Genomic DNA, 14,068 nt, shown 5'->3' with positions numbered 1-14,068 from the left:
TCTGCTATGGCCCAGGAGTGCAGTGGAGGATGGCCCAAGTCATTGGGCCCTGCACCCCATGGGAGACCAGGAGAAGCACCTGGCTCCTGCCTTCGGATCACCGCGATGCGCTGGCCACAGCGCACTGGTAGTGGCAGCCATTGGAGGGTGAACCAACGGCAAAAGGAAGACCTTTCTCTCTGTCTCTCTCTCTCACTGTCCACTCTGCCTGTCAAAGAAAAAAAAAAAAAGATTGGCTCAATAGCATTTTTACAAAAGCAACACCGAAAGAATGAACTAGATTCGAATAAGCCAGAAGATAGTGCCAGATCATAAAACTCTGTTTAGGAGAGGCAACTGTCACATGAATTTTTAGATATTATAAGCAGGTCTGAGGACATTTTTATTTAGAAAGGCTTTTCTTTTCTCCCTTGAGCCAGTGGATCATTACAAATTTTAAATTAAAGATGATATATAGGGTTTCGAGACCTTTTTTTCCTACTGTCTACATTTTCATTTAGGAGACATTCATGCTGGGAAAAAAAAAGGAAACTACTTTGTTAGCATGCATCAAAGTAGGTCAGCTCCAATAGGGCAGAGAGCAACTTAAAGGAAGAAGACCCAGGCTTCTTAGAAGAAGGCAGAAAATACTAAAGGCTGACCCCATTGGCAGGTGTTCATTTATTGGCATGCTTTCGTGCAGAAAGAATGGAGCATGCTAAATTGAAGGAGTGTTGGGACCAGCTCTTTCATCTCAGATACGCGCTGAGTGAGTTTCCAGTCCTAATGCCCCTCATTTTCAGGGCAGTGATATTGAAATAGGAGGCAGGCTATCAAGAATACACATCATATGTGGTAATAAATGTGCCTGGACTGTTTCTAAGGAAGTGCCAGCCAAAAGGCAGCTTCCGATAATGGCTTTTCAAAAAATACTGCTGATTTTTATCTTACTTTCCCACAAATTTTTATAATTTTTAACCCCTTTTAACACTTTGTGTGTTGTTCTTGCCACCCAAACACGTGCTTTTCTTAAAAGTTGTTTCTTAAAGTGGTGACATAGTCAAATAAGTCTTTTTGACCAGGTCAACAGTTTTCCACTGCCTCATGCCTGGATATAACCTATGCTATTAAAATGCAAATAAATAAATAAAAATGAAGAACTCTTAGAATCATTTTGTACTCTTAAAGGGTTTGGATGCAGTAGAGGATTTCTGTCTTCCGTTTCACTCTGTTTTATCAAAATATCTTGTTATTGCTCATATTGACTGGACTATTAACAAGGTTTTATCACATGTGTGATGCCTTGCTCACCAGATCCAATGAAGGTGCAATTGAAATGTACTGGCCTGGCTCACATGTAAGGCAAAAAATAAAACATGGAAAAATCATTTTTTGAAAAATTTCTTAAATTGACAAAATAATAGAGTACACCTGACTTTTTTTTTTTTTATTATTTTATTTGAAGGCAGAGTAACAGGGGGAGGGAGACAGAGAGGCCTTCCATCTGTAAGTCTACTCCCCACATGGAGGCACCGTCCAGGGCTGGGCAGGCCAAAGCCGGGAGCCAGGTGTTGTCCCAAGTACATCTGAGTTTGCATATGTAACCCTACATGATAATTTCACTCAAAGTGAAAATTGAGGAATACCGAATTTTAAGGGAGGGAAAGACCAAAACAAAGAAAGCATAGAAGGAACACCTAAACACAGATGTCTTCATGTTTAAATCATTGTGCTTTTAAGGAGGCACTCTACTGTCTGCCGAACGCTGAGTGAGTAGCCAATTCCCACGTGCACCTGGTAACTGCAGAGTTTACTCCATTCCATTTTAACATGGATCTCCTGTGGCATTAACAGATGTCACTTGATTTCTTTGTCAGTGTGAGGATTAAACACCATGGTGGAGACTCCTCTTTGGGATGTGGGTATTGATGGATGAGAATATAAAGAAGTAGATAAGAGTCTTGGCCCAGTGCCAAAACAGCCCATTGGGAAGTCTCATAAAACAAACACGGCTCATGACTTGATGCTTCCAAATAGCAAAGTCCATCTGAATCTGAGCAGAGCAAAGGCCTCGAGGAGCTGCAGAAATGACCGGTGCTTAGGTAGAAACTATTTTTCACTCAGAACTTGAAGAGGGATGTGGAGCTTCTTGATTTGCCTTGAGTGGTTCTAGTAGCTGGTTCTAGAATCTCATTATCAAAACACATATATGCTAAACTTGGTGGCAGCTTCTTACTCTGGCCATCCTTGACGTCAACCTGAAAAGGAGGGCTGATTTTTAACCAACAGATCTGCATGTGAGAGCTGCACTCATGTCCTATCAAACATTTGAAAGAAGCCACAATCCTATCAGCCATACTTTTGACTGGAAAGAAATATCCTCAGGTATTATTCCTCTTGACTTCTATTTTGCAACTTTGCTTCTGTCCTTGTAGTCTGTTCATTTTTCTCCTTTGCTGGGTCTTTGAAGTTCTCCAAGGCTCTTGGCTAAGGACATAAACCCTAATGCTGGGTAGATCAACTAACCTATCTGGAAAGAAGTCATTCTGAACAGCACCTGGCTCTTTTGTCTGCTTCACTGAAAAGTAATGGTACCGGGTCCATGACATACAAAATCTAGCAGAATTTCCTAAAGACCCAAAGAGCGAGTCTCCCCATTGCACATGTTTTCATCATTGAAATAGATTTTGGACACGTTGCTGCTTGATGAAACCTAACAATGTAATTATATACATGTTATGAGGTTGATAAACTGAAATCCTGTTTTTCATAACAGAATTTTCTTAGTCACGGGAGATGAAAGTAGGCTTCCTGTGCTTCAAGAGCTTTAAAGCCTGAAGAGAGGCCAGCACTGCAGCTCACTTGGCTAATCCTCCACTTGCAGCGCCAGCACCCCGGGTTCTAGTCCCGGTTGGGGCGCCGGATTCTGTCCCGGCTGCCCCTCTTCCAGTCCAGCTCTCTGCTGTGGCCTGGGAAGGCAGTGGAGGATAGCCCAAGTGCTTGGGCCCTGCACCTGCATGGGAGACCAGGAAGAAGCACCTGGCTGCTGGCTTCAGATCGGTGCAGCGCCGGCCGTAGCGGCCATTTGAGGGGTGAACCAATGGAAGGAAGACCTTTCTCTCTTTGTTTCACTGTCTAACTCTATCTGCCAAAAACAAACAAACAAAACAAACCTGAAGAGGGACATGGTGTGCATGCCCAGGTGGTCTGGATGAATTACAAACACAGTGCTGTCTTGTTTTTCCACACAGCCTCCATTGTGATTGGGAAATGGTGGTGTGAGATGGAGCCTTGTCTAGAGGGAGAAGAATGTAAGACACTCCCTGACAATTCTGGATGGATGTGCGCGACAGGCAACAAAATTAAGACCACACGAGTAAGTTCACTAATTTCCCATGTCTCATGCATGTTACATACTGAGCTCTCTGCCTTGGTGTTGTGCAAATAGCATCCAGAGAAACTTTGAATGGAAAAGAAGGAAGATTTTTTTCCTGACTGAACATATCCGTAACTGTGCAGAACAGTGTCTGTTCATGAATAAGTCAGACTTTGAACTTGACTTTTCCACATAGAGCAGTGTAGTGCTTCTCTTACAGACTCATAAATAAAGCTGGGCTGTCATAGCCTGAGGGAAAGGGAACAGTGAGGTAATTATTCGAATAATTCACATAACAATGGCACTCAGAATGACAATCAAATAAGGGCCTCATCTAATTCATTCAGACTGTTTCAGCCATTGTCTCCAGCTCTTTAAAGGAATTATTTGATGGCATTTTAGAGAAGTGAGAAGGTTTTTGTGAGGTGTTAGAATCATTTCTTGATTTCGCTTGTTAATTCAGGAGTAATCTTCAAAATGTACAATGACAACCTGTAGGAAAAGGCTATCCCACCCTCAGAATTGGTGCCTAGAGCAAGATAGAGACCCAGTTAGGGCAGCCACTAGCCCTATAGGGACTGAACAGTCTGGGAATCATGAAGGGATTGGAGGATGCTTGGGAAATATCAGACAGCGATGATTTGCCCACTAATATAAGTGCATGTCAATATTTTAGCAATAAGTATATTTATCTACATATGTACCAACTCAAGATAAGCCCTGGTATGTATGTGTGTGTATCTGAATATTTTTAAAGCAAGCTCCACCAGTTACAGACCTCATATATTAAACTTTACATATATTAAACATCTACCAAATGATGCCTCAATTTGAAAGGGCATCTCTGAATCCAATCCCATATTATGAGTCTTAATGTGATCCTTCTCAGCATCATCTCTTCATAAGTATACTTGACTCTTTCGCTTGATGCTAAAGAAAATAAGAGTGATGTTATCTAATACTCTATAAAGCTCTTGTTTTTCAAATATAAAATAAGTAGAGATACTTTGAATGTCAAATTTGGTTGCCTCTATAGATCATATTAACCATGGCCATACCTCTCTAGCCTGTGGCTAGGAGGAACTTCTGAACTACCCTGCATTGCTGACACACTTCTGCATGTACCCATAGCTCACCAGGGACTATTGTGTTTCATTTCAAGGCAACATGTGCAGAAAAGAATATTCACAAATGAGCCTGGCTTTTGCCATTTCCCTAGAGAAATCATTTTGATTAGCTAGGGGAGGAGGAATATCATACTTCCCTTTGGTCATTTTTGCCTGAAAATGATTTTGTCACATAATTTGGAGGTGCCCTCAAAAGCTGGTTTGATTTAAGCTACTCTTAATTATGTCCTGTATGGATGGTCCCCATTACCTACTCTATAAACATGTTGCTACTGGCTTTGTTTCCAAAACTCTATTCCCAAATCTAAAGGGTAACCAATCACTCATTATAGAAGGTAAGTCTTGCTTTCATGATCTCTGCAGACCTAAAACTCAAGTACACGAAAATAAAGATAGTCAAATGTTTTTGAGATTCAAATACATAAAGTTCTAAGAGAAGCGACTAGGAGACTCTTTGGAAGATATAATATAAACTCAAAAAAAATAAAATAAAAATTATCTCTTCCTCTTTATTGACTTCTGTGACTTCTTTGATTTGACCTCTGTCAAGTATATTACAAAATGCTTGAGCATGTTTTAAATACACTCCCAAACATCCATTATCTGGCTTCACAGGAGTTGTGTGCAGAATCTGATCAGGGTCAAGGAGGCTAGAGCACACTGTTTGCCACCACCCTGGATGGGCAGAGCACAACTAGACAGCTGGCTGTGTAAGAGACACACATTGTCCTTGCAGTTGGTTTGAAAACTGAGGATGTACTTATTCTGATGTATGAGTCTGTTTCAAGCCAGGAAATAAGAGTCTACTTTACAGTCATGTATGAGACAACTTAGAATTTTCAAGTCTGTATTTATAGACAGAAAAAGAGAACACTCAAAAACATAGACTTTTTAAACTTTCCGGGAACTCCAACACCTTTGACATATAGTGTCTCCCCTACCTGCCTAGGAAATTCACAATGAAACGTAGTTTGCACACAAAAGTCACCAAGAAATTCCAGAGGAACAGAGCCTTCTGTTCTAGAAAAGTGGTGTGCAAGCCCCTCTCCTGAGATCACATTCTCTGACAGTAGGTTTTTAGTACTTTTTCTTGTACTCCAGAGCCTCTGTGTGCCTACACACTATAGGAATTTTACTTTTAATGATTTCATTCACAAATTCATTTTCTCATTATAAGTTGTACATCTACCTTGTCCTATTCATATCAAAGAGGGAAGGAAAAAAAAAAAAAAAAAAAAAAACAAAGAACATCTTTCGGTCTGGTGTGTAAAGCTGATCCAAAGAAAACAGAAAAGAGACTAGGTATTGTGGTGCGGTGGGTTAAGCATCACTTGCAACACCAGCATCCATATTAGAGTACTGGTCCCAGTCCCTGCTGTTCTTCCAATCCAGATCCTTGCTAATGTGTCCGGCAAAGCAGCAGAAGATGGCAGAAATACCTGGACCCCTGCCACCTACATGGAAGACCCACATAGAGTTCCAGGCTCCTGTGTCATCCTAGCCCAGCCATGGCTGTTGCAGCCATTTGGGAAGTGAACCAGTGGGCATGAGAGATCTTTATCTCTCTCTCGCTCTCACTCTCCTTCTCTTGTTTCCACTCTGCATTTCAAATAAATAAATAAATCTTTTGTAAAAGCTGAAGAAATAGCCCAAATTATTAATGGCAACTGAGACTTGCCAACATACTATTACTTTAAAAGTAACTCCAATGTAGAAATTATTGCAAGAAAAATCTCTGGACCCCATTCTCTTTCCCTATATTAAAAAAAGAGTTTTTTATTCTTCTTTGTTTATATTCTTTTGTTAATATTAAAGAGAACAGATTTCATGTATTCCATAGATACAATCCTACTTTTTAGGTTACTTCCAAAATAATAATTCTAAGAGAAAATTCTCAGGAGTCTTGCAAATGTAGATAAGCAGATGTTTCAAAGTGTGATGCATTTAAAATGTTCTGATACTCATTTTTTAAAAAGGCTAGAGAGTGAAAATTCAGTGTTTCATTTAAACTACCAGACAATGATAATGGTGACTAGCCAGGGTGACAAGCTACTTTCTAAGGACCTTGGGACAATTGCATCTGGGTGACTATGTTACTGAAGGAAGGAGAAAGGAGATGTGGAATTGGGCAAAAATCTTTTGGGGGTATTTGGGAGAATACATAAGAGGAGAAAATACAAAACATAAGAGGAGAAAAAACTCCCGGATGTCACCATATAGGAAGGAAGTTGGCAACTCTGAGAGGTTTCTCAAAACCAGCTTAGAGTAGAATAAAGCTAGTGGCACACACTCTCTAAGTAGAAGAAGAATAGTACATCTGGATGAAGTTTCATGGCCAAATTTTACCTTACCCCTTCTTGATCTTAACATAAATTGCTTCATTAAACTGCTTGGCTAAAATTAGTAGTAAAACTAACTAGTCTGATTATTGACTAGTGCTCTTTTCCTGTTGTTTTAGATATCCACTCCTTTATTTATTGACTTTAACCTAACAAATATGTAAGTTTAAACATTATAGAGACTATATCCCATGTACTCAGGAACAGTGGCTTAATTTTGAAAGACAGACTTCCCCTGGAGGAAATAAATTACTTGACAATGATGTGATAATTCTATCTCAAACTTAGCATCAGTTATTTGAGGACAGGAAGAAGAAGGGGGCTTGAAATGAGGAGAAAACCAAGGTCACTTGAAAGGAAAAATAGCAGATTAAAGCAGCAGCACATAACCCAGTGTAAAGCCTTAGCAAGCAGCAAACAACTTTGGATTTGCTTCAGTACAATATGAGAGGCTCTTCCAGACTAATGAGATCAACAATTCGTACACAAATTTCATTCCTTAAAGGAGGGGTTATCAGAGCCGAGATTGCACAAGTGACTACCATGGCCATTTGTTCAAATTGGCCCAACACTAATCCAACATACCATTTGTCCACAGTCTACTGGGTCCTACATCCTGACAGTAACCCAGGTTTTGTGAGTCTCTACCTATTCTAATTGCCCCCACTGTTTTTATATGAGTGGAATGAAAAAGTACCATCTTTGACATATCTCAACTTCTCTTCAACTTGTACATGCTCTGAATGTTCTGAAAGCCCATAGCTTTCTAATCCTTACTTCCAGTCCATTTTTGCATGAAATACTTTTTAAGAGAAAGAAATAAAGATTCTAAAGAGATAATAACAGTTGCTGGCCAGAGGGATAAAGTATTGGAAAATAAGAAGGAAACATTAATAAGCATGAAAATGTTGAGAGATTTGAAGATTACAGGAAGGCAGGAAGAATAAACCAAATGGTCCTATCACTGTTACCTCAGATTCAAGTGAACTCATTCATTTTTTTTAGCCAATAAATATATTAAAGGCTCTACTATCCAAATTTACTGTATTAACATCTTGTGGATGTGCTGGTGAACTTGACAGAGGTCCTGGTCTTCCACAGAGACCAGGGTCAGAGGAACAAAAAGGTAATTTGCATTCCATTTTGGAAACACCACTTTCTCCTCCCCCAGTGTAAGAAAAAGGCTAGATAAAGGCCACTGGAATGTAGGAAATCAAAAGGAAAGGATATGAAAATAAATACATGGAAATTTCTCATACATGCTGACTTTTGTCCAACCCATTTTGGATGCAAACTTTTATTGCTGTTCCTGCCTAACTCTAAAAGCTTCAAATGGACTTCCACTCCCAGAATCAGAACACTGAATTTCTAAAACTATAAAGAATTTAGAGATGACAAGAAAGCCATTTTTTCCTTGAACTCTAAAGACTTCAACTCTGTTAAAATCATCAGTTATGCTATACAACAGTGGTTCTCTGTGCATGTTTGATTTTAAATATTTCATTTTGGGGGACCATATTCAAATGGATTAAATTGAATCAATAGTTATAGAAGTGTGCTCTTGACTGCCCTTAACAATGTATCCTTGAGCAGAGCAGTTGTCCATCTTGCCAAGATCTCCTATGTTCCTATATAGATGTGGTCTAACCTTTGTGATAACCTTATACCACCACTCTGTGTCTTAGAACAGCTCAACCTGAACAAGACCATGAAGTGACCTGCTGAGGTCAAACTGCATCAGATAGACACAGGAGTGATTATGTAATTGGCAGGGCCCCTTGAAAAAATGAAAATGCGGGTTTTTGCTCAAAAAGTACTAAAAAGTTCAAGAAAATAATAACAGGGCATTAAACACAGTGTGAGGCCCTTTTCAGAACCCTGTGCAGCTGCATAGGTCACACGTCCATGAAGAGAGTCGCAGATAAACATTGTTCCAAGAGTCTTTTCCCTTAGTTGTGACACTAATTAACTTAATACAGTGATGAAAATATCATAGCCTGTCAAATATGCTTTGCTCACCATTTGAGAACTGCTGTAATTTTTAAAGAATGTTTTCTTACTTCGGATCATCTGAAGGAAGCAACATCATAAAGATTCAAGAGGTCCTCATTTACTGAATAATTGTATTTTTTTGTGTGTGCCTCCATTTACTACATCTCTCGCTGAAATTCTCTTTGTTTGGTTTCAGATCCATCCAAGAACCTAACAGAAGCTTTTGTGATAATAAAGGAAAATCATTCCTGTGGAAAACACATTTTGAGAATTCCAAACATCTTACACATTTACAAACCAAATGGATTGCTTCTGTGCACTTTGACTGGTTACCAGATAATCATAGTGCATTTACTGTGTGTAATGAAATACCCCATAGTGAGAAGACTCGGAGTTTTTGGCAACAACATTGAAAGTGGATTTTTAAAAAGGGTTTTCTCAGTGAAAATTGTGGGTATCATGAAGGATCAACTGTCTTCTAATTTGGATCTACAGTTACTTTGTACCATTTGAAATATATGTATATATAATATTTTGAAATATTATATATTCTCTTCAAGAAATGAACAGTACCACTGTTTGAGACGGCTGGTGTTATCTATTTAAGTTTCAGATGTCTTGTCTATTTTGTTTTGTTTTGGTTTTGTCATTTTTCTTTCTATCAGCAAGGAAGATATGTGCCCTTTTGAGAATTCAATGTGGTAATGCCACTGGAAGGCCAGCTACAGGTGGACTCCTGGAATTTGAGGCATCATAAAGATACTGAATCAAGAGCTTCCTTCTGTTTCTCCCAGATGGCCCAAGGAAGCACATCGTCCTGTTTTATTGCTTTCTACCCTGTGCGATATTAGCATGCAAGCTTGGCTTACATAACCATACTTTATATTCAATTGATATATGATAACCATTCTAACCTCTTCCAGGAAAATATTTTTAGAACTACTAGCTTTTTCACAGATAAGAAAATGAGGATTCTAGAGGGAACTGCTCCACCATGCTATTAAGACTCTGGCAGAGCTGTGGTAGGAAGTAGATCCCTGTATCAATAAGTCATGTAAATACAATGTCTTAAGGCTTTGTATAGCTGTCTTAGACTGCAGAAATGTCCTCTAACTAAATCCAAAGTCTGGCATCGTTAACTACATAGTGCTGTAGCAACAAGTCTTATCATGGCATCTCTTTCTATGTTTGATTTGCTTTTTCCTAGAGAACTCAGCTCTCTTCTGGTGAGATAGGAAGCCTATGAAAGCAATTAGGTTCCAGAATGATCTATGTGACCCAATGTTGGACAGCCCTATTAAAGTGGTAAATAACTTCTTTCTAAATCTACTTGTCCTCTTTATTTGCCATTTGTTTTTACTGAATCACCTTTAACTGAATCCAAACACACCCTGCTACAATGCTCACAGGTACCCTAAACTTCCTTGCTTCCATGATGGTCATTATTCCCAGCCACCAAGAAATCTACTGCTCCTATTGCAGAGTCCTTTGTCAGCAAGATGCATTATCAAATCCCATACTCAGCCTACAAGAGTGATCACCAGGATGACAGAAATGGAGCTCATGCCCCAGAATTAATTATTGTCCATCTTCTTTAAAGTTACTCAGTTGATACTTAAAGGAAGAAAAGATCTACCTAGGTTTTCATTTTCTTGGAGACAGCAGAACAGTTCTTTGCATTGCTATCCAATCATCTGCAAGCATATCTGCATTTTCTTTAAAACCTCCTTGCTGAAACACATGTGGATAGGACTTCTTATTCTGGCAGCAGCACAACAGACCTCATAATCTGGACTTTCTAGTCTTAACTCTCAAGTGAAATCAAGAGGCACCTTGATCTCCACCAACATGGCCTGAAGTCTGAACAGATGTGTTGACACTTTAACCAGATAAACTGATTCTGTATCTTGAACTTCTGTAAAAGCATTCAGAAATGGAAAAAGAATCCTGACTGAAAAACTTGACTTGCCACTTTCATAAATATTTGCCTGCAACCACATAACATTTATACCAACAAATCTGAATTTTTTTGAATTTATAGCAATATGCTAAAATTTGCCTTGCATTATAAACTCAAATAATTTTCCAGAACAGTACATCCCAAAATTGTGAAAAAAAAAAACTTCCATCCACATTGGAGAAATATTTCTAAACAAGGTAAAATAGAAATACCAGGGGAGTCATTTGATCCTTCAGTACATCAAAGGACATTATGTATCTAGAAAGACTAGAACAGCAGGAGTCAAGTAAAAAGATTCCAGAATCCAGACACGTAAATTGCTCTAAATAATAGGATCCACAAGAAATTATTTCTATTTCAGGGTATAGCCACTATATTGGCATATTTTCTTTTAAGAAAATCATAAATCTAGATTTTAAATATAATTTACTAGCATTTCTAAAAAGCAATGAATTCTTTCTGCTGGAAAATGCAACATTGTTATTGCCTTAAAATCTCTGAACATGGGGAATTCACTATGAGATTAGTGTTCCTTGGAACATTCTTTTAAAAATATTGATCACAAATGAAAATCCAATGAGAGAAAAAAATATTATTTTCTTTTGCAAGACCTTACATGAGCAGGCGTTCTTCATAATTCACAATAAGTGACATTCACAGCTTCTCCTGTTCTCTAACCAAAGGCTTCAAGTCGATGGAAGAGCTAGTCCAGAGGAACACACAGTAGTTCATTTCCCTTTGGTCAATTCATGCAATCATCGCCCTTGAAAAGACCTGGAGAAAGAAACAGGGAAGAAGACCACATCAGAATCGGGCAGCCGTTCTATAAGATAGTGCAAATATTTGTAAATGTCATCAAATTCTGTTTGGTTTTAACCAAGTCCCTTACACAAATGTGTGAACTATCAAGTTGTGTTTAAATTTAACTTGCTCCAGTTTGGGGGTACTCAGCAGCTACCATCTGCCTATTGAATCTGAAAACTTATGGTGTAAAAACTATCACATATTTCTGGTAATAAAGAGCTCAGTGTGGTATGACTAATACTGATTTTGAACTCATGCATCAAGTATGATGAATAATGTTATAACATCATTAGAGCACAGAGTTTATTTCCTCCCTTGGTAAATAGGAAAATGTGGCTTCTTTGTTGTTGTTTTAAGATTGATTTATTTATTTGAAAGGCAGCGTTAGAGAGGCAGATGCAGAGAGAAAGAGATCCTTCATTCACTGGTTCACTCCCCAAATGGCCACAACAGCTGGAGCTGGGCTCATCTGAAACTTGGAGCCAGTAGCTTTCTCCAAGTCTCTCACACAGGTGCAGGAACCCAAGGAGTTGGGCCATCTTCTTTCACTTTCCTAGGCCATAGCAGAGAGCTCGATCGGAATAAGAGACTTGAACCTGTGCTCATATGGGTCACTGGCAATGCAGGCAGCAGCCCTACCCACCACACCACAGCACCAGCCCCAGCTTATTTCTTAAGATTTTCCAGTAGAATAAGGTGCATTTTGTGGTGATTAGCTGTATCTATTAACAGACTTGTCAAACACACTGAAAGGTTTACTACTTGGCTTTTCTTCTGTACAGAATGATAAAGAATGTTTTCACCACGACACAGTTCAACATCTTTTTTCAATCAAACTGAGTGTAATTTTCAACAAGTTGTGTAGTGATTTTATTATGTGGTATTTTATGCTGCCTTGCCATTGTCATTGATACAATAAGTGATAGAGGACATAAAAATTGTTTACCTGAGGAGATCCACCACATTCCTCATCTGCAGGGGTTATACACTCCTTCCTAGGAGATCAAATATCATCCATTATGTGTCTTTCTCTTTTAATTAAGCTTAATAGTCCTATTTCAAAAGCTATTGCTTGACAGCAGAGTGCCAAGTCTCTTTTCATGTGTGGTCCCCTTCTAAATAAAAGACTGTTTAGTAAATTGGAGGACTCAAGCCACCTCCATCTCTTTTACAAATGCAAGAAAACATGATAAAAGGCACTGTGTGCAGAAATGTGAGCACTCAGGACTAGTGGCAACAGCAATAGAATCTAATTTTCTAGTACCCCTGGGCATAATATGAAAGTGATTAAACAGAATTATTTGCACACTTCAAAGTAAAGAGAAGGCCATTAATTGTACACAGATACATCTCAATAAATCTCCTATTAAAAATTTAGAGATTTTAGGTTGAGTAGGCTAGGATTTTTGTTTTCCTTTGTAAAAGAGCTCAGGGACGTAATATTGGATGTCATGGCATTCTCATCATTGGGCCAGGAGCAGCTCTTATTTATTTGAGTTATATAAATAAGCTTTTTTTTTTTTACTTTTTAAAGATTTACTCCCTCTTTTAATTATTCTGGTAGCTAGCTCCATTATTTAAAAAATAGTAACTGACTACAAAGCATGGAAGTTAGGATTCTAGCCATAACTGCCCAGATCCATAGTCCAGGCAATGTTTATGCCTGATTACCATCTGCTTAGAGAAGCTATAAGCCAAGAGCAGACTTGCATGCACGTCTTGGGGAAACCTGAAGACACAACTTCATAGGAAAATGTTTCTCAACCAGTAGGCCATGGCATATAAGCACGTGTCCAAACATTATGAAGTGGGTTGGAAGTGGTTTCTTGCTATTACTAAAGTTGCAAATAAAATTATAAAGGGGTTCAGGGTAACTTTTGAACAGGATTTAGAAGACATATACACCTACAGGACGCAGCCTGGAAGCATGAAGAAGTTAAGCTAGGCGCCTTGTAGTGAGCATTTGGTCCCAGTGTATTATGGCCATGCAGCGTTATGGAGCTAGTACAGTCATGTTCCTCTTTTTTTTTTTTTTTTTAATATCCTGAAATTCAGATGTTAATAAGATATCTCCAGATTTCTTGTTTATAATCCACTGAAATTTTCTTGAAAGATGTCACTGAGGACTGTTCCGTGAGATACTAGTGTGAGAATCTAGCCTAAAATCACAATATTATCATGTACTAGTGTTTGTATTCTCACACGCTTCTCTGGTGGTAGAAAAGTGACAAGGGGCTGGGCGTTCAGCAGAGTAGTTGAGATGCCACCTGGAATATCATCTCACATGGGAGCACCTGAGGAAGAGTCCAGCCCACTCTCCTGATTCCAGCTTCCTGCTAATGCGTACCATGGAATGAAGCAGGTGTTGGCCCAAATACTTGGGTCCCTCTCATTCATAAGGAAGCTGGATTTGGCGCCTGATTCCTGAGCATTGAGAAGTGAACCAGTGGTTGGGAGTGTGGGGGTGCTTTCTGTCTCTGTCTCTCTCTCT

At 38.9% G+C, this 14,068-nt stretch overlaps 1 protein-coding gene across 2 annotated transcripts in view; it reads left to right on the top strand.

Moving 5' to 3' along the window:
- TAFA1 (TAFA chemokine like family member 1) overlaps positions 1-10,138 on the top strand; it is a 568,835-nt gene extending 558,697 nt beyond the window's left edge. For both annotated transcript variants that reach the window (XM_051852227.2, XM_002713298.5), the window contains exons 4-5: positions 3,231-3,355; positions 9,010-10,138. In XM_051852227.2, coding sequence (XP_051708187.1) covers positions 3,231-3,355; positions 9,010-9,027 — 143 coding nt within the window. In that variant the 3' untranslated portion in view covers positions 9,028-10,138. The remainder of the gene's footprint in view (positions 1-3,230; positions 3,356-9,009) is intronic.
- Positions 10,139-14,068: the final 3,930 nt, after the last annotated feature.

This window comes from Oryctolagus cuniculus, chromosome 10, assembly GCF_964237555.1.
Source record: "Oryctolagus cuniculus chromosome 10, mOryCun1.1, whole genome shotgun sequence".
NCBI lineage: Eukaryota > Metazoa > Chordata > Mammalia > Lagomorpha > Leporidae > Oryctolagus > Oryctolagus cuniculus.
The sequence above is the reverse complement of the archived record's forward strand: the minus strand, read 5'-3'. Positions and strand labels throughout refer to the sequence as shown.